Source organism: Anthonomus grandis, chromosome 3 (genome assembly GCF_022605725.1).
Source record: "Anthonomus grandis grandis chromosome 3, icAntGran1.3, whole genome shotgun sequence".
Lineage (NCBI taxonomy): Eukaryota > Metazoa > Arthropoda > Insecta > Coleoptera > Curculionidae > Anthonomus > Anthonomus grandis.
In genome coordinates, this window is record NC_065548.1 from 14,315,838 (window position 1) to 14,337,993 (window position 22,156).

General features: G+C 31.2%; 2 protein-coding genes across 5 annotated transcripts; both read left to right on the forward strand.

The window, feature by feature from the left end:
* The first annotated feature begins 4,118 nt into the window (after positions 1-4,118).
* LOC126733847 (ATP synthase subunit O, mitochondrial) lies at positions 4,119-5,315 on the forward strand. Its single transcript, XM_050437271.1, has 4 exons — positions 4,119-4,285; positions 4,423-4,637; positions 4,796-4,955; positions 5,021-5,315. The coding sequence occupies exons 1-4, from the start codon at positions 4,259-4,261 to the stop codon at positions 5,246-5,248; spliced, it is 630 nt and encodes a 209-aa protein (XP_050293228.1). The 5' UTR covers positions 4,119-4,258; the 3' UTR covers positions 5,249-5,315.
* Positions 5,316-11,263: 5,948 nt separating this feature from the next.
* Positions 11,264-21,342, forward strand: LOC126733844 (carboxypeptidase Q-like). 4 transcript variants are annotated; one of them, XM_050437267.1, is made up of 7 exons: positions 11,264-11,482; positions 14,734-14,897; positions 14,953-15,136; positions 18,452-18,664; positions 20,513-20,760; positions 20,819-21,001; positions 21,064-21,342. In XM_050437267.1, the coding sequence occupies exons 1-7, from the start codon at positions 11,297-11,299 to the stop codon at positions 21,320-21,322; spliced, it is 1,437 nt and encodes a 478-aa protein (XP_050293224.1). In that variant the 5' UTR covers positions 11,264-11,296; the 3' UTR covers positions 21,323-21,342. The 4 variants fall into 4 exon arrangements, with proteins under 4 accessions (XP_050293224.1, XP_050293222.1, XP_050293221.1 ...); XM_050437265.1 differs by lacking the exon at positions 14,734-14,897 and adding an exon at positions 11,540-11,703 and having other exon boundaries at positions 11,265-11,482; XM_050437264.1 differs by lacking the exons at positions 14,734-14,897; positions 14,953-15,136 and adding exons at positions 11,540-11,703; positions 11,759-11,942 and having other exon boundaries at positions 11,266-11,482.
* Positions 21,343-22,156: the final 814 nt, after the last annotated feature.

Here is a 22,156-nt window from a genome sequence, read left to right on the forward strand (position 1 = left end):
CCACGTTTTATAGAGGCAATTCAGCAGTACAATATATGGATTTGTTTTGAGATGCATTTAAAAATAGACCGATACCTTGCGAAAAACAATTTTAAACGTGGTTTCGAATTTTCATACACCCTTTTGTCTTCAAGATTGTCATAAATGCCACACTGAAATACAAAAAATCCAGAAGCAAGAACGACTGAAAGAAATGGCTTATAGTGCATTAGAATATTAGAATGACCACGATATTAGATTTACCACGATCAATTAGATACAAAAATCTCATTCATTCTTTTCAAAAATACCAACATACGAAATTGACGAAAACGAAGGAAAGACACAGTAAACTCTAAAACGGGCCACACACGATAGTACACGTAGGACGACAAGTCGTACGATAACTTGTACTACAAAATTGAACAATAGATTGATGCTATTTTTGGCCACATACGGATACGATCTGCCGTACAACCAGTTTGAATACAAGTTACTATATTTTAATAAATTCCGCCCAAAATCTTTCATTATCCATATTTATCTATTAATTTAACTAGGCAATGCGTAAAACGTGCCTAAACAATTAAAAAAAAGGAATCGTTCCGATTGTTGAGCACACAAATGATCAGATTTGTCGCATGTACTGCCGCGTTGTACGACAGATTTTTAGCCAAGCTATACTTCCATATGACACGGTTTAGTCGAACTACAACCCCACTAATGATCCAACGGTCGTTCCAACGGTCTAATCGACTTGAATTGTACAACATGTTGTACGATAAATCGTACCGTGTGTGGCCCGTTTAAGACCGTGACTGAGTGTTTTATTTGTTTCTATGAAATAGAAGTATTGGAGAAGAACTGGATATGGGCTATAAAACTATTACTAGTATTTGGAAAAAACATGGGTACACGTGTTTCAAATATTCCAAAACTGAAAAGATATTTCCCGAAGACCAGTGGCGAAGAATGGCATTTTGTGAAACCATGATAAAAAAAGCAAATGAACTAAACTAACAACTGGTTCTATCGATATTAAAGGGCCTCCTAGATCTCTAGATTTGTGCCTAAATGACTTTTATTTTTTTTACGTTTTTAACAAATTTACAGGAGTATTGCGAAAGAAAAGTGTTAAATCTGCCAAGTTTATTTTTAAGAGTTTTAATTTTAGTTTTCTATAGTGTTTAAATTTTTTTACTTTTATTAGAGTTTATATTTTATTTTTATTAGAATAACACTTTCATTTTCATTATGCACAACATTTTGGGATTTAAAGCCTGTCAGAAAAATATAATAGAAATGCTTCAACTTTCGCATAAACTTTGTGAAATTTTATTGCAAATATAACAGTTAACTCGAACAGAATCAGACGATTACTAACACAAAAATATAGAGTAATGAGGGTTGCCTTCTTAACCGGAATTATCTGGCCCTCTACTGGAAGATGCAACAATTTGAACTCATTTTGACATTTATAAGATGTAACTTTATTGGCAACACGTTTAAACAATCAGATTTAAAAGAAAGCGTAATCAAATTCGGCGCCAAATAGAATTCGAATTCTAAGCCCGCCTAACTTGAGAAAACTACTCAATGTCACATCCTTTGAGTGTTCCACTAAATTAAAATATAGATTAGTGTTATATATAAGTGTTATATATATTATACAGGGTGTCTCACGACGAATAGACGCGATCGATATCTCAGAAACCAATTTTTTTTAAATTTTGAAAATTTAGCAACATAGCACAATCGATGGGGGCCACACAACTAAAATGTTTTGACAGTTGTGACGTTTTCGGTTATACCGGAAGTAGGTGTCAACTTCGTTATTTTTAAAAGAACACCCTATATATTTTTACATTTTTGGCTTCCACGTGAAATTCTAGGTATATTTTGTATATAATGTCCTATACCTAAGTGTAACCGTTTTTGAGATATTTTTAATTTCATGTGAAAAATTATGTTTATAAGCCCTAACATAATTATCGATTACTCCCTTTTAGTAGCCTTTATTTATTGGTTAGTTTCGGTTTTATTTTAAAGGAAGGACCACTTTAAAAGACTATTTTAATATTTGGCTTTAAAGATATAGGGGGGTCAAAAACTAGCATTAAAAATTAAAATAAAAAAATCATTAAAAGTCAATTTTTTTAAATGGAAACCCCTTATTTTTATAATTTTTTCATAAAGATAATATAAAATAAGGTTAACTTTATTTAAGGTTATCTAGTCCAAAAATTGATAGTTTCCTAAATATTGACAGTTTAAATTTGGCCTAATGTTAAAAGCCGTATAGTTGTACACGGCTCAAGGATTGTTGATTAGTTGACCATGACGGTTGTCCAAATAATTCTAAATATTTTGCAGTATTCAGGATACCCTCTATGAAAAATTGTCCAATTATTCGATCTCCAAGAATTCCTGCCCACACGTTAAGTTTCTGTCTTGTTTGGGTATGCGTTTCCTGGATGACGTGAGGATTTTCTCGCGCCCATATTCGAGTATTTTGTTTGTTGACTGTACCATTTGTACAGAAATTACTTTCGTCTGAAAATAGTATTTTGTTTGTAATTGTGGGGTCGTTGTTAATTTGTTCCATCCACTGTTCACAAAACTGCATTCTAAGAAAATAATCATTAGGCAAGAGTTCTTGAGCAGTTCTAACTTTAAAAAATATGTATTTTTTTTTGATTGCCTTATAGCAACTACTCTTACTTTTTCCGGTAACTTCAGCAACCTGAGTAAGACTATTTGTTGGATTTTCTTCAACGGCCAAGCATACCTCCATTTTAAATTCTTCGTCTACTACAGTTTCGGTTCTTTTTCGTTTTAAGTGAGAACTGGCGATGCATCCAATCGTAATAAATTTTTCATGAAACCGTTGTACAATTGATCTAGACGGGTCGGGACGATTAGGATAATACACGGCAAAATTATCTACCACTTCTTGCGCCGACATTCCTCTAATGTAGTTTGAAACCATCTCAATACGTTCCTCCGTAGTGAAAATAAAAATTATTTTGTGTCACTGCCAGATATTTGTCTACCTGCTTTGAAGTGTAAAGGTAATGAAGGTTACGAGGTGCAGAAAAAGCAAACTTTTTCATCAGAAAAACGTATTTTAAATAGGTGTCTCGCAAATTTTTTTGCAAAATAATGGGATTTTTGAAAGTCTGTTAACTTAAACTTCACTTGTTCCAAGTTTCAATGCGATCGATTAAATAGAACAGGTTCTAACATGGGGTTGAAAATATTACACGTAAAACCCTATGACCCGAGATTAAAAAAATGCACTGTAGATATAAGAATTGAGAGGGCAAAGGCTTTGTCTTTCACTGACCACCTGTCCAGAACGTGGACGATTTGCATTTAGCAATTAAAAGTTAATGAATCCTTCAGTTACTTCATGAAGATTCTCTTCTATAATCTTAAAATTTCCAATATAATAAAGAGACTTTAAATAAGTAGTAAGTGCTCTTTTATTTTTCAGAAGTAACCTCAATTTAGATAACTTTCTCATAGTAGATTAATGGACATTATACATAATTTCTTGCTCAGGAGTTAAGCTATTTTGAAAGACTACTCTTTGCAAAAATCCCTCCTCTATTTTCTGAGAGAAATGAATATTTATCAATAAAATATATCGCAATATTATTAACAAGGGCTTTCTGATGGTCGACAATTTAAATGGACAATATGACTAGTGCCTACAGTCTCAGAACATGCAACTTGAATTTCATTAACAGATTGTTGCGCTCTTATATTTTGCTTTTACGCACCTCTCTATGCGTAAATGCGTATATATCGCTTTCCTTATCTATAGATCTTCGCCTTGACGCTACCTATACCTGTAACAATATTGTTATAAAATAGAACTAGAAGATGTGAATAAACTTTATTTGAAACCCTTTTTGATGCAAGGACGAATTTATTTAGCAAATTATTAGGAAGCTTTGCGGCTTTTTGCACAATATATACATATTTAGTTAAAAAAGAGGCATTATATATCAGTTATATATAGGTACAACGTAAAAATATTTATCTTCTTTTTCGTAGGCTTTATTCCGCTGCGTAAATTTTTCGGTCTATATAATTAGAGCCTTAAATTTGGCCATTGGAGTAGAAGCCCTAGGCAGACAAGAAGGAGAAGAAGAATTACGCATTTCTGTCAAATGTCAGTGTCATCAAGTGGACCTGCGATTTGATCAATTTGACTGGCAGGAGTTTCCTAATTATATAAAAAATACTAATTTCCCCCAAAGGGCTCCTTAAAATGGCATCTCAAAAACTTTCCTTTGCTGTAAGTAACTTGGTGTAATAGCTATTTATTCAGCTACTCTTTTCCAGCTTATTTATGTTTATTATTTTGTCACGATTACATAATACTAAGAGGTTATATCATTTCTTTGGCTTATAAATCCCAATTTATTTTTTCAGCTGAGAAAATTCAGCACTAGTAATGTTGCCGGTCAGATGGTCAAGCCCCCCGTTCAAATCTTTGGAATCGAGGGTAGATATGCCACTGCTTTGTACTCTGCAGCCAGCAAACAGAAATCACTTGAAGCAGTCGAAAAGGACTTGCTTGGTCTACAACAGTCTTTGAAAACTGATGCCAAGTTTAAAGCCTTCATAATGAATCCCACCATTAAAAGGTAAGACCTCACTACCATAGACTATCATAAGTAAACACACAACTATACACATCTACTACAACCCTGAACTTCTAAAACCTTCATCCCTCTAAATTCTCACATGTTCTTATTGAAAAAATACAATTGAATGCAAACAATATTCCATCAATGTGATTTAGGTCTCTTAAGTCTGAAGCACTTAAAGCAGTTTCTTCAAAGGTTTCATTAAAACCTGAGTCCGCTAATCTTCTTCAGGCTTTGGCTGAAAATGGACGCCTAAAAAATTTAGAGGGAGTAATCACTGCTTTCAGGACTATCATGGCTGCCCACCGAGGAGAAGTAAGTAATTTTCTTTTAATTTATTAACATTTGTGTTCAAAAAAAATTAATTAAATTTTTATTAGGTGGTCTGCGAGGTAACTACAGCTAAAGAGCTTGATGCTGAACAAAAAACTAAGCTGCAAGGAGTATTGAAGTCATTCCTGAAAGCAGGTCAATCCATCTTGTTGACCACCAAAGTTGACCCTTCAATCATTGGTGGAATGGTTGTAGCAATTGGAGACAGATACGTAGATATGTCTGTTGCCAGCAAGATTAAGAAATATTCTGAAATTATTAGCACTCCAGTTTAAGTTATTTGTTTAATATTTGTATGTTGTTCCATAATAATGGTAAATTAGATTACTAAATCAGAATGAAGTCACAGTTTTATTTGATAATGGATGCCCAGTAATATCTCTTTGGGGTAGCTTTTTGTCATTTTTCTCAAAGTCTGGTTTTAAAATCAAGATTTGATAATTTTTTTTTAGGGCTACAATACTGCCATCCTAAGAAGAAGGTCGTATCTGCACTTCTTATATTTTTACACGAGGGTAATTTTTATAAAAATATAAATTTTTTTTGTACTATTTTAGTCACATTCTTTAAAGTTATAAAATGAAATAGGTACTTAAGAAGTATAATTTTTTTAAATTATGTGGAATATGTTTAAAAACTTACAGTTAGGATAAGTCAGATACACCATTTCTTTTAGATAATTTTAGTTATAATCGCTAAGAAAAACAATCGTATCTATCAAATATCAATCGTATTAAAAATAACATATTTTATTACAAAAAAAATATTATTCTTTGAAACATAGTATTTTCTTTAATTTGAGTCAATCTAGAGCTACTTCTGTTTCAGGTTCTACGAGATTTTTCCAGAATGGTAAACGGTTTTCTGGAATCAACCCTTGAATTTTAGTTAAAATGTTACTTTTTCTTTCTTTGGATATACCCCTTTCACAAATTTTTTGATTAGGGTGAGGTAAGGGCCCTGTTTCATATTTGGCTAATAGGTAATTCAAGGACTGAAAATCTTCTGAAAAAGATTTATAATTCAAAGATCTTTTTTCTCTTTCGAACTGAACAAAAACCATATCTTGTAAATAGGGTCTGGGGTTAATTTTCTTTAGTTTATATTGGGAGGTTAAATCCGAAATTATACACTTTTTTTTTCTCTTTAAGGCAAATTCAACTTGATGATAAAAAGCATCACTAGACATAAAAGTGTGCCCAGGCTGAAAATATTTTAAATTCAAAGTTTTTAGGTTGATTTCGTTCGAATTAATTATATATGTTAAAAAAGAAAATAATACCCAGTTTTTATTTTGGGCCGCACAGTTGTCCAGCCATGTGGTCATATTTGGAGCATCTCTCACGGCTAATAAAAAATTATAAAAAGTTGAAATAATGTCGTCTCTGGATCTTCCCGATACAGCTTTATGCCAAATAAAGGCAAACGGGTTTTCTTGAGATTTCCCTATTGGCACAAATGTTTCGTTGAATGCAATAAATCTCGGCATAAACATAATTTTTTTAAACATTTCGCATCTAGGAAGCATAATAACCTGTAACAGTAAAAAAATTAATTATTTAATTTTAGATATTTAATATTAAATTGAAAGGTACCTTCTGGAGGTGAGCTGAAAAGTATAAACCATCTTTCGCAGCACTATCCTGTTTATACTTCTCACTTGCTTTCCAATATGCATCTTGATGTTTCTTGAATGATGTACATATTTCACAAGTTTGGCAGATATTTTCTTTTTCATGTTTGGTCGAGATACAATGTAATCTAAATTATTCACAGTCAAAAAACTCCTCATGACCTAAATTTGAAAACGATATATTCATTTTGGCAACAACTTTTCTATACATTTCATAAGAAATTTTAGCATTAAGCTTCAATAAAAAATCTTGATGCATTGCCCTTATTGTAATATCGCTTGGCAAGGATCTTCGTAGTGGGGCGTACTCCCGTTTGTAATGCGAAATTGTGGGTTGAAAGCTTTCAACATTTTGTTCAATCAATGTTTCATCAAATTTATTTTCTTTTTGTTTTCTACCTCTATTATCTGGTTTTGGAGCAATAAGATGTCCTTTCATTTATTAAAGTAACATTTCTAAGAACACGGTCATTTTTTAGTTCATACCCTAATGTTGCCAAAAAAATTTTTTTGCAAACTTTTTGATTGCAGCCATTCTCATCAGGTAAATTATACTGAACAGATCTATTTCTTCGGGATCCTTCAGCAGCTAAAATTATTGATCTTCTTTTAACACCAGTGGTGCTAGTTTTATGCAATATAAAGGCTCGCCTTTCTTTTTCCTCCAAGTCCCAATATTTCTGATTAATCGGATTCTGCCGTCGCATACCGATTTTTGTAATACATTTCTTTGTACACTTTTCACCACAGTTTTCTTTTACACATGAATATTTGAAATTTATGAATATTATGAGAAAACAACATGTTAAGTCTATTTTTTTTCGTGTTGCAGGAGAAGTATCATACTTTTTCCTTTTCCTTATTGTACCTTTTTTTGTAGAAACAGCACCATCCAAATTTTTTGAAACTTCTTCAATCATAGAATCTAGCATTTTTTAAATTTCTTTTCGAATGTCTTTTTTAAGATGGGCAAAGGAAGGTCGCCTTCTTCTAAATCTAAGAATTCATTTATGTCATCTTCCGATAAACTACTGACCAAATCCGCGTCCTTTTCAAAGTCTGATAAGACAAAGTCTCGGTCTTTATCAGAATCATCACAATCTTCCGAAAAATTAGCAAACGATTCCGACGAACTAGTTAGCTCACTTTTTTCCATGGTAGATTTTGTGGCAAGTTGCATGATTTTTTGAAATTTGCTATTCATGCTAAAATGATGAAACAACGTATTAGAGGCTTAGACCCGAGACTAATTTTTCATACTTTTCAGTACTAAATTTAATACAATTATAAAATATACAAAATAACTTTGTTTCAAAAATAAAAAATATACAGTGAAATTAGCACAACAAATTAAAACAAATTCTAGTTAGTAGTAGCAAGTTTTTAGGTTTGTAACACTTACTACTTAACCTACTTACCTTTATCTATTTATCGTCAATATTTCTCGAAGAATAAAACAGTAATCAAACCACTAAATATTTAAAAAACATCGATTCTTATCTTACTGTTTAATTTACGATTCAAACGAGGCAGACACATTTAGGTTATGTTGGTTGCACATTCGCGAGCTCACGGCGAAATTGTAATATACGACAATTTTTGTTACTATCTGCCATATACGACTAACTTAATAAGGACACAATTTTTTTTTTGTTTTACTAGTCCTAAAAGGAACAGACGTATATGTGCGAATATGACAGTTTTTCTTAGCATTAGCTAGAACCAACAAGATTCACTAGGAACCGTGGAAACTTTGCAATTACGACAAATTTCATAAGGAAATTTTAGCCATTAATTTGCAATATACGACTATTGTTTCTAGTGCAATAGGTAGAAAATTATATATCAATCCTAAATATTGTATAAACCTAATTTTGATAAAATTGTCAGATACGACCTTCTTTCTTAGGACGGCAGAATAGTGATATTGGGGAATATTAAATTATTTTAAGATAACTTTTATCAATGTTACCTACTTAAATAAATTATAAATAAACTTTAAAACTTTGTCAGATATCTATCAAATCTATCTATACAAAGTGCAGCTTTCTTTTCAGGAATATTTAATACAGAGTGTGTCAAGAAGTAAATCTTCATTTTCGATTATCAAATTTTGCACATAATTATTCATGTTACATACAGTATACAGGTACTTAAAAGTTTATTGCAGGGTATGTAAAAAAAGGCTTTAGAAAAATTGCAGAAAGCCATAGAAACACAGACTCATATTTTAATGAGCATTTAACAAACATATTTAATTAACTATTGGATTTTTTTTACCCTTCCAAGTTGTCAGTTTTGCTTATGAGATTATTGATTAAATCTCTTGGCTTAGAAAAAAGCACGATTACTTTAACTATGATCATGATATTCTAGAATCAAATATAATGAGATACGACGTTAGAGGGCTTGTGAGGGATTGAATTCCTTCATGCAATAATGTTAAGCATCCAGGAACAGTTTTAAAACTCAATTGTGTTGAATATGCTTTGGATTACAGGAAAAGTAGATCTAACATGGGGATGTACGTTCTACATTTTTAACTGTATATATAACTAAGTTTTTGCAACATAATATTTCTGAAAAAATAATCTTATTTTCTAATAATGTAATACAGTTTAAGTTAAAATTTTGTTCAGTGAACTCCTTGTATATCAAAGGTGGAAAATTGAATCCCAGACTTTTCCTTGGTCTTTATTTTATCTTTTGAGTTTCCTATGCTCATAGAATAAAATTGTATTTATTTCACAGAATTTGGGTATTTTTTCCCAATTTTCGCGACAATTGAAGTGGTTTTTGAGGCGTTTCAAGTTCCTAGAATAGATTTTCATTTTTTCCGGGTAGTTGCCGTTATTTTTTTCAGTTTCCACATAGTTGAAGAGGTTTTTCACGTGCTTTAAGATCCTGGCACAAATTTTTATTTCTTTCAGGTATTTCGGGTATTTTCCTCAGTTTTCCAGGTAATTGAAGTGGTTTTTCACCTTCCTCAAGCTCCTGGAATACATTTTTATTTAGTTTACGCTACTCGGGTGATTTTTTCTAATTTTCCAGGCAATTGAAGCAGTTTTCAGCAGTCTTAAGGTCTTAAAATAAATTTTCATTACTTCCTGATATTTGAGGTAATTTTTTCCTAATTTTCCATTCAGTTTTTGAGCACTATTCAACATATTTTAATATCCTGACTGTTTTCCATTGATATTTTTCAATCATAAACATTTAAATAAGTATTCTACTGTTGGTAATATGCTTCATATTTATTACCAATATATTTTATGATAATCTCTCAATGATTTATTAAGTATTTTACCTATTTAATTCTACCACCAAAAATGATTATACTGGATGTTTCAGTATTGGTGGTGAGGACAATACATTATTCAAATTATTATTGATTAACTGTATATACTATTTTCTGGTCCCTATATTTTAATTTGTGTATTTTATAACAGAGTTAAATAATTTTTTATGTAAATCGAACAGAGCACATAATTTTAAGAAGAAACATATAATAACTCCTAAAATGGTAATATATAAGTTTGCTTAGATGATATTTTTCTCAAAAAAACACAGTTATAAACACATCCACAACTGCAACTCTACACTAAACTATGCAATAAGATTTGATATATTATGTTGGTTCTAATATTGTGTTTTCTTTAGTTTAAATAGGAAATCTCTGGATATTAGAAATTAAAATTCAAAAAGCGTAAAACGAGCAAAAAAAGCAGGCACACCGTGTACGAAAAAAGACTTTTTTTTCAGATCTCGTGTTTTAGCATATTTTATCATACTTACCATAGGCATAATGTTGAATGGCGTCAACTTCTGCCTGGAACACTGTACCATAATTTTATCCAAGTTTGTCTTTGAGCTTTGATTGATCCTTGAGCAGTCTATGTAACAGATCTTTCTTTATTTTCTAGTTGTCTGATTGCTATTGTTTATATTAACTGCCCTTGCTCAGGAAATTGAAGCTTTGCAAAAATGTTAATATTTTGAAACTCATCAAACGATTTTATTGCTTTAAAAAAAGCTTAAGCTGATGTTTTTCTTCACCATAGATTTATTAAAATTTAATTTTATTAGATGTGTTCCAATCAATAAAATAGGAGCGGCTTGAAGTCTGATAATGATGATAGGTATAGTCTTTAAAAGCAATTTACCTATATTGATTATTTACAGTAGTATGTATCTAAATATAATTAAAAAGCTTTCTTTCTTTAACATTAAATATTATAAATTAATATTTTTTAAACATTCTTAGATCTTTAATATTTAGCAAATTATTATTAATTGTATAGGAGCTACCTTAACTTAAACAAGTTAAGTTTCTCTTATGATTCGAAATGATCTTTTATGTTTACCAAGCTTTTGAAGTAATTTTTTGTCTCTTCAAGGCATTAGGAAGAAATGTCCTTGGAAAGTGAAAGATTACTATTATTATTTAACATATACCTATCCTAACTTCTTAAACGGGATAGGCTTAGGAAAATAATATAATTTTTATCAGTTAATCAGCACTGACTGATACTGCAAACTTTTCTTAAATAAAAATTAAGTCTATACATTTATATCTATGCTTACAATTATTTGAAGTGCTGGTTATTAAGTTAAGTACTGATACAATAATATCAAGAATTATCATAAAAGTCGATAATTACTTATCATTTTACATTGTAAATCTCTTACAATGCAGTCGGTATACTGTTATTTTATTCTTGCCTTGGTTTTGGGTTTTTTTAATACAGCAACTACAGCCCCTAATAGGGAGACCATTCAAGAATGCAATTTAAATCAAGAAATTATTCGAGACATTCAATCGTACCAAAATGTTGTAAAGTCTATTATCGATTTTATTACCAAAGGAGAATTTAAGGTAATATAAATTTTATAAAAAATTCGCATTGAACTCATTATGAAAACATGTTTTAAGGGAAAAGTATTTCAAGATTTAGCACTATTTACTGATACATTTGGATCTAGGTTAACGGGCACAGAAAACTTAGAACACTCCATTGACTATTTATTAAATTTGATGAACCAATATGAAATGCATAATGTACATGCTGAAAATGTCACTGTACCAAGGTGGAGAAGGTATTTATGAGCACTTACGTATAATTCTGAGTTACATATAAAAATTGTTTTAAAGGCTAAAGGAATATGGTGAACTATTATCTCCGAGGAATGCCGAACTTCCAGTAGTAGCTTTGGGCAGTTCTGTAGGTACGGGAAAAAATGGAATAACAGCAGAAGTAATGGTCGTTAAATCTTTTGACGAACTAAACAATAAAAGTAGAGGAGAGGTTGAAGGAAAAATCATTGTCTATAATCAGGTACCTATTTGAGTAGGTTAAATTTCAAGTAAATTCGTTAATTAGTCATTTAATTGGTTTCTGGGATGTTATTCTTACAGAGCAACCTTATTGAGCTCGAAGGACATCCATCTTTTGTTCAATATCTACCTGTGTTGATTCTATCCTTATCATAATTCTAGGTAAAATGCTATTAGATGCCTATGTATTACAGCCTAAATATGGTTTTCAGTTTCTCAATCCTTAGGTAGATATACAAGGGATTTTAATAAAGTAACACTTCTATAGCACTTGTTGGTGGATATTCTTCACTTAAAGGTGCACGTATTAATTCAAAGTTTCTGGTGTAAAGTTTGGATTTGGTTTAGAAAGACGCGAGTTAAGAAAACTATGGAGTAATAAAAATAATATCTCATATCTCTCGCAAGGAAAATATTGTCACCTTTAAGGTGGTTTGACCTCACATAGTTTTTTTTTTCCTTCTGATGGACGATATGCAAAGTATGTTTCTCAGTAAACATGCTCTATTTAATATAATTGCTTCGAGTGGCGTTAATAGCCAAATGTGCTCCATACTCTCAGTCAAATTAGTCTACTAGATGCTGAGTTATTGTATATTAAGTGATACATCATTGGCAGTTCTTTATAGTAGTCCACATAGACATAGATCAACAGAGATTAACTTCATTTAGATGACCTCGTGAATCATGTTAGAAATTATTAATTATACAAAAAAAATACTAATATTTTGGAAAATTTTTCTTTATTATTTTGACATGCAGCGCATAATTACAATTTTTTGCAGATGGACAAATATTTATTCCCTTGGCATCTGATTAATAAGATTTTATTTATATTATCTTTTTTGGTTGACAATAGACAATAGAATTTTATTTCTTCTAAAGTAATACAAATATACTTATAGCAATAGAGTACAGGCATTACAAGGAAAACCGTTAAAAAAATTTACAGTCATAAAATAGATAATGACGCAGAATTACATAATATAAAAAACTAAAACAGTAAGGTAAAAAATTGGCTATAGTCATAAGCTATAAAACTAATCGTTAACCTAATTATACAACAGTATATAATAACATAAACCCAAACCATATTACATTTATCATAAGAAAAACAAAATAATAATTATTGATCATATAAGTTTTAGTCAGGAGAAAAATAATACAACTTACGCACTAACACCAATAAATCAATGCCAAAAAAACAAAGTTAGTCAATAATTATAAAGCCTCTAAGTCGGAGAATATTTAAGAAGTAGTGTACAACAGCTTTAACTTTTGAGGTATTATGTTGTTAAACTAGACCCTGACAAAGAGTGATGCGCTCAAAAAATATGTGCTGAAAGGTCTGCTATACATTTGCGTTACATATAGTGCACACATTGTCAAAATCCATCAAAAGTAGCCTTAAAAAAACCGCAATTGGCAGTTCGGACTTGGCAGAGAAACTTTAAATACTTCCCTTAAATTGTAAATAGGTTTTTGGCTTCTGGACGTTTAAAAAACAGCTATAAAAAAGAGGAAATGCTGAAGCAGATCCAAACTTAAGGTCTTTTTGAACACAAACCTGTTTAACTTAATCCAAAAACAAAACTATTCTTTTTTAGGTAGGTACTCGGTAATGATATAAATGGCAAGCCAAAATCAATTTTTGAAAAAAAAAAATTCTTTATTTGCTGAATGCAATTACACGAAAGGTCAGAGCTTTCAAGTTCCAGCTATCTCTTATAGCAGATTTGTGGGTGTCTGGAGGGTTTCATAAATAAAAGTTTGATTGCTATTGTTTATATTAACTGTCTTTGACCAGAAGATTGAAGCTTTGCAAAAATATATTATATTTTGAAACTTAACAAACGATTTTATTGCTTTTAGTTTCATATTATAAAAGCTGATGATTTTCTTTACCATAGATTTATTATAATTTAATTTTATTAGATGTGTTACAATCAATAAAATAGGAGCGGCTTGAAGTCTGATTGATAGGTATAGTCTTTAAAAGCAATTTACATGTACCTATATTGATTATTTACAGTAGTATGTATTTAAGTAAATATCATTGAGAAGCTTCTTTTCTTTAACATTAAATATTATAAATTAATATTTTTTAAACATTCTTAGATCTTTAATATTTAGCAAATTATTATTAATTGTATAGGAGCTACCTTAACTTAAACAAGTTAATTTTCTCTTATGATTCAAAATGATATTTTATGTTTACCAAGCTTTCGAAGTCATTTTTTGTATCTTCAAGGCATTAGGAAGAAATGCCCTTGGAAAGTGAAAGATTACTATTATTATTTAACATATACCTATCCTAACTTTTTAAACGGGATGGGCTTAAGAAAATAATTTAATATACTTTTTATCAGTTAATCAGCACTGACTGATACTGCAAACTTTTCTTAAATAAAAATTAAGTATATACATTTATATCTATGATTACAATTATTTGAAGTGCTGGTTATTAAGTTAAGTACTGATACAATAATATCAAGAATTATCATAAAAGTCGATAATTACTTATCATTTTACATTGTAAATCTCTTACAATGCAGTCGGTATACTGTTATTTTATTCTTGCCTTGGTTTTGGGTTTTTTTAATACAGCAACTACAGCCCCTAATAGGGAGACCATTCAAGAATGCAATTTAAATCAAGAAATTATTCGAGACATTCAATCGTACCAAAATGTTGTAAATTCCATTATCGATTTTATTACCAAAGGAGAATTTAAGGTAATATAAATTTTATAAAAAATTCGCATTGAACTCATTATGAAAACATGTTTTAAGGGAAAAGTATTTCAAGATTTAGCACTATTTACTGATACATTTGGATCTAGGTTAACGGGCACAGAAAACTTAGAACATTCCATTGACTATTTATTAAATTTGATGAACCAATATGAAATGCATAATGTACATGCTGAAAATGTCACTGTACCAAGGTGGAGAAGGTATTTATGAGCACTTACGTATAATTCTGAGTTACATATAAAAATTGTTTTAAAGGCTAAAGGAATATGGTGAACTATTATCTCCGAGGAATGCCGAACTTCCAGTAGTAGCTTTGGGCAGTTCTGTAGGTACGGGAAAAAATGGAATAACAGCAGAAGTTATGGTCGTTAAATCTTTTGACGAACTAAACAATAAAAGTAGAGGAGAGGTTGAAGGAAAAATCATTGTCTATAATCAGGTACCTATTTGAGTAGGTTAAATTTGAAGTAAATTCGTTAATTAGTCATTGATTTTAATGGTTTTTGAGATGCTATTCTTACAGAGCAAACTTATTGATCTGGAAGGACATCCATCTTTTGTTCAATATCTACCTGTGTTGATTCTATCCTTATCATAATTCTAGGTAAAATGCTATTAGATGCCTATGTATTACAGCCTAAATATGGTGTTCAGTTTCTCAATCCGTAGGTAGATATACAAAGGATTTTAATAAAGTAACACTTCTATAGCACTTGTTGGTGGATATTCTTCACTTAAAGGTGCACGTATTTATTTAAAGTATCTGGTGTAAAGTTCGGATTGGTTTGGAAAGACACGAGTTAAGAAAACTATTAAGTAATAAAAATAATATCTCATATCTCTCGCAAATAAAATATTGTCACCTTTAAGGTGGTTTGAGCTCACATAGTTTTTTTTCCCTTCTGATGGACGATATGCAAAGTATGTTTCGCAGTAAACATGCTCTATTTAAAATAATCGCTTCGAGTGGCGTTAATAGCCAAATGTGCTTCGTACTCTCAGTCAAATTGGTCTACTAGATGCTGAGTTATTGTATTTTAAGTGATACATCATTGGTAGTTCTTTATAGTAGTCCACATAGACATAGTTCAACAGAGATTAACTTCATTTAGATGACCTCGTGAATCATGTTAGAAATTATTAATTATACAAAAAAAATACTAATATTTTGAAAAATTTTTCTCTGTTATTTTGACATGCAGCGCGTAATTACAATTTTTTGCAGATGGACAAACCTTTATTCCCTTGGCATCTGATTAATAAGATTATCTTTTTTGGTTGACAATAGACAATAGAATTTTATTTCTTCTAAAGTAATACAAATATACTTATAGCAATAGAGTATAGGCATTACAAAGAAAACCGTTACAAAATTTACAGTCATAAAATAGATAATGACGCAGAATTACATAATATAAAAAACTAAAACGGTAAGGTAAAAAATTGGCTATAGTCATAAGCTATAAAACTAATCGTTAACCTAATTATACAACAGTATATAATAACATAAACCCAAACCATATTACATTTATCATAAGGAAAACAAAATAATACTTATTGATCATATAAGTTTTAGTCAGGAGAAAAATAATACAACTTACGCACTAACACCAATAAATCAATGCCAAAAAAACAAAGTTAGTCATTAATTATAAAGCCTCTAAGTCGGAGAATATTTAAGAAGTAGTGTACAATAGCTTTAACTTTTTGAGGTATTATGTTGTTAAACTAGACCCTGACAAAGAGTGATGTACTCAAAAAATATGCGCTGAAAGGTCTGCTATACATTTGCGTTACATATAGTGCACACATTGTCAAAATCCATCAAAAGTAGCCTTAAAAAAACCGCAATTGGCAGTTCGGACTTGGCAGAAAAACTTTAAATACTTCCCTTAAATTGTAAATAGGTTTTTGGCTTCTGGACGTTTAAAAAACAGCTATAAAAAAGGGGAAATGCTGAAGCAGATCCAAACTTAAGGTCTTTTTGAACACAAACCTGTTTAACTTAATCCAAAAACAAAACTATTCTTTTTTAGGTAGGTACTCGGTAATGATATGAATGGCAAGCCAAAATCAATTTTTGAAAAAAATAAATTCTTTATTTGCTGAATCCAATTACACGAAAGGTCAGCGTTTTCAAGTTCCACCTATCTCTTATAGCATTTTTGTGGGTATCTGGAGGGTTTCATAGATAAAAGTTTGATTAGCCAATTAATAGCTAATTTAAAAATAAATAAAGAAAGGCGTGTTACTCGAAATTCTAGACACACAATGCTATCAGGTGTATTAGCAGGCAGAAAAAAGAATTTTTTGAAAAAACTGACCTGTGCACGTTCCAAAACCTCAATGTAGCGCAAACTCCAAATTCAGCATTACTAAGTAGGACACTTAGAACAAGTAAATTATAGAGTGTCATCTTTGCCGACCAACTGGTGGACTTGGCCATAATACCCCGAATAGCTTGTTTACCTTTAAGTGCGGTGTCCTCCACCATAAATAGCAAAATACATAATTATTCTGGTTTTATTTAAATTTACAGTAAGCCGGTTTTGATTTGTGTAATCTTCAAGAACCAGTAATTTTCGCTTTGCGTCTACTTCAGAGTGGGATAGCATAACTGCATCATTGCAGTATAGTAAAACAAGGATGTCAGAAATACTATCAATATCAATACTATTGAGTCCCCAACCTCCAGAAAATTGTTCAAAGTCACTTAAAAATAGTAAGAATAAAAAGGCTTAAAGTTTCCCCCTGTAGAACTCCTACCGACACCGGAAACTCCCTGGTAAGCTTGTTGCTACTTTTTACCCAAAAATTGTCACAATCAACTGAATGGAATGGAAATAACTGATGCTGACAACCCAAACGTGTAAAGTTTCTGCCACAAAAAATCATGTGAAAGTGAGTGAGAGGCTGTTTTAAAATCAATAAAAAGTGCATAAACTTTTTGCCTCTAAGACGCAGATGGAACTGAGCAGACATCATTAGTGTAAAAATGTTGTCTGTGCACCCTCTGGACTTCCGAAAGCCACAATTATAATTACCATAATTAGCGCATATATCGGGACTTCAACCTTCCATAGTTGAATAATGGCAAGTAGCTGTTTACGAAAAGTGACGTCTTCAGATAACGAGACAAAATTCTTTCTTATGAGCATTCCCACGTAGTCTTGAATTTTTGTCATATTAATCATAATTTTAATTTTATCACACTCCATAATTTTATAACATTAGAACCCTGATGCTGCAGGGTGCCTCATTTATGCTTTAAATAAATATTCCCCATGGTTCTATTTTGGCATTAAGTATTCTACTACTTCGATATTTTACGCACAAAATAAAAAATTTGTGCGTAAAATAGAATTAATAAAACAATAATAAAGGGAAAAAACAATAAGACTATGGGGCGTATATCTGATACGAATTTTAAACCTTTGTAAGTGTACCTTATATTAATTTTTAAAGTTTTTTGTGTGTTTGCTTGTCTTTTGTTCGGAACTATTTCCGTTTAGTATCCCCTGATGATGGACACCACTGTGTCCGAAACATGTCGAGAATTTTTAATAACTGAATGTTTAATAAATAAGTGGAGGGAGACTGCAGTATTTTCGTTTTACCTTAAACTACGACTCCATTGCAAGTATGGACTATTTCTTCACTATTAAAAAAATTGGGTTGTATTGACTATTGATGTGTGAAATTCACTATGCTTCTTCGCGAAATTTCACACTCCTTATCATTCATAATATTTTAGGATTGGGTTAACTATGACCACGATTATGATTATAGAAGCAAAGGAGCGACCGAGGCATCAAAAAAAGGCGCTGTCGCCTCACTAGTAAGATCCTTAACCCCCTTTTCGATGAGAACTCTATATACAGGCCAACAAACTTATCGTAATAATGTCACGAAAATTCCTGCACTTTGTATTTCTGTAGAAGATGCTCATATGCTACAACGCATGCAGGTAATAAATTATTGATTTTTAAATTATTTGCATTAATTGATTTTAATTAAATGAAAAAAAACGCGATATAATCAATGGCAGACGTACGACATAGCATACAATATATATTCATACATTTTATTTTTTATTATTCAAACATATTTAAAAAAAATAAATTATTTTTTGGATTTGAGATATTTTATACCTGTCTTTCGTGCTCTGTCGTATTTTGATTTCCGGCAAATATCCTGTCAAAAGTTAGTTAAACAGGTGCCATTTCTTTAATTTTTTATTCATAGCACAAAAACCGATACCCCAACATAAAAAATGTACACAATAATATATCACCCGATCAATCTATAAATTGAAATAAAATTACGTTGAAAAATATTAAATTAAGCTATGCCGGTTGTTAACATAAACCAACACCTCCTATAGAAAGGCCTGAGCGAGTGATGCATACCATTTAGCAGTGTATATAAAAATGCAAATTTATCAGGAGATACAATATGTGAATTTTCATTCTTTCACCTTTAAAATTATAGAAATATGTGGCAATACATAACTTCCATATCAAAGTCTATATAGTTGAAACAAATAGACTTTGTCCAAATATTATCAGCCTTACTTTTCCGAACAGGTAGATTTTTCGAAAAATAATCGGGGCAATTTGAAATATAGTAAAATATAGTAAAAATAACAGAATTTTCCTCGCGTCAGGGTTTTTTAAAATTTACTATAATAATTTAATCAGTTTTCAGATTCTGCTCTGAAATATTTTAAACATAACTATCTTTAGATAAATCTGAATAACTCAAGCAGTACTATTCAGTTTTAAGACCACACGTAGGCTAAACTAAGCCAAGCAAATTAAGCCTGTTTAGTAGAAGTAATAACATTTTAGATCTATGTGTATTCTGTGTCTATTAGTCATTACAATATGATTTGTCCACCATCTGGTTTTTTTTTTGTAGAAAACTCCACCTGGCGCGCAACCTAGTGGAAAATACTTATGATGAAGTCTAGTGAATCGCCAATTTTATTTAGATTCTTAAAATGAAAGTTTTTTTTTAAACACACTTCAAGTTTCCGCAGCCCTCACCTCACCCCGTTGTCATTGGGCGACTGCCCAATGACATCTGCTCTCAATGCCAAAATAACTGCAATTGACCATAGTCTTTCTTACCCTCGTTACCTTTTTTTATCTCGAGTGATCGTCGACCAACGTCTGCCATTATGTTTGTAAATTGAACACCACTTAAAATAATTATAAAATTACTACTATAAAGAGATGAATCATTATTTGCTTTGGAGAAGAGCTGATTTTAACTGATCGTAAAATATAATAAAATATTAATGTTAACAAAAAAAAAACACGACGCTTAAAGAACTTAGCTAAGGGGAGTCGATGTTGTTTCCGCACCACACACCGCATTTTATCGCCCTAAAGCTCTATTAAGACCTTATTAATCATTCTTCAAATATTTTCTGGAGAAGGTTTTTCCAACCCGTCGATTTTTCAAAGTTATTTTTGGAATTGATTACTAAGGACCAATGCAAAACCTTTGGTTTATGCTACCACTCTTTTCTTCTGAAGTCAAGTTAATAAAGTAGTCAATAACAGTCGACTTTGTTAGAAGTTATTATAGGTAGGTTACTGTCATAGTTGAGTTGACAGAAATGTAATACGTCGTAGTCGTAGTCGCGGTCAAAGTAAGCAATCGCTGATACATTACCCCAAAACCTCTTTTTCTCTATCTTTACACTTTAAGTGACCAAGATCATGTCTATACATATTCTATAAGACCCGTCTTGCGGTCTTAAGCATTTTTGATACAAGTTTTTTAAAATTTTATACTGTTTTATTAGGATCGGGGAAATAAAATAATTATTCACCTTAATGTTTCAACGGAAACTCTGAGTAACTCAACATCGCGAAATGTAATAGCAGATTTGACAGGTGCTGAGTATCCTGATAAAATTGTCGCTGTCACAGCTCACTCGGATAGCTGGGATGCTGGAACCGGTTCAATGGACGACGGAGGTGGTATATTCATGTCTCTTTATGCCTTAAAAGTTCTAAAAGAGCTTGGATTAAAACCAAGAAGAACTGTTAGGTACGCAATTTTTTTAAATTACAAATAATAGTTTGCTTTTCTACTAAACATATTTCAGATCATTAATTTTCACTGGTGAAGAGCAATGTTATTGTGGAGTTAACGAGTATAACGACAAACATGCGTCGGATTTAGAAAATTTCATTTTTGTGATGGAAAATGATGAAGGCGTATGGAATCCTTTGGGGTTGAACTATACAGCTGGTCCAATGGGAGGATGTGTCTTAAAAGAAATCCTGAAGTAAGTTTTGAAAACAAAATATCCATATTATATTAGCATTATTAGCGGATATTCATTTTAAGGTTATTATTACCACTAAATGCGACCCGGGCAGATTATGTAGAGAACGTTGGCTCGGACATATCCTTATGGACAAAATCTCTTATTCCCGGGACAAGTTTATTAAATGAAAATGGAAAATGGTTTTGGTTTCAACACACTCAAGCTGATACGCTAGATGTTATTGATTCTGATCAAATGGATAAAGCATTGGCAGTTTGGGCTTCGGTTGCTTATGTTATTGCTGATATGAAAATTCAGTTTCCAAGTAGATTCGAGTAAATAAAGAAACGTTTATGGGCTTGTACATTTTTTAAATATGTTTACCGAAGTCATTTATGAATAACTTTAAGCATTATGTCTCATATTTGTTTTGACACCAATTTGACAGCAAAAATACCTTTTTACACATGAATGTAAAGAAATGTATACATTCCCAAAACCTGGAATCATTTGGCCACTTTAAAAAAAAAATCCTCTATAAGAACTTTGGTCAGTAAGCAGTTTTTTTCATACTCTTAGAAATACTAAATTTTTAAACAACTTTTTAAATTCACATAAGATTTGTCCGTTCAAATTAAAATTATTTAAAGTCATGCCAAACAGGTCAACATTAAACTGTAACTGAACATCATTTAATTAATTGCTTGCTCTATATATGGCCTCTGTTTTGGCCAAACTGGTGCCATAAGTGTTAAGAAATACATTGTGTCTTCTTGTACGAAAACAGTAAAATTCAATACAAATAAGATATCTAGAGCATCAATCTGATTGTTGCATATTTGAAATAGAAAAACACTAAACTTCCACAAACAGCAGATTGATGAAAAACAGTGCATTTCTAAGTTAACTTCTGTTAGTTAACTTGACATCATTTATAAAACTCATTAAGATCTGCTTGCAGTTGCATGCTGTTATGACGAACGAAAAACCTTCGTGTAATCGGCAAACAGTAGAAACTTACTACAATACTCGTGGAAATATCATTGATAAAAATCAAAAACAAAAATAGGGCAAGATTGCTTTCCTGGGAGGCACTAATTGAGATAATGTAGGTAGATGATGTGAACCCACTAACTTCCAATTTGCGGTCTATCTAATAAATACGTAATGAAA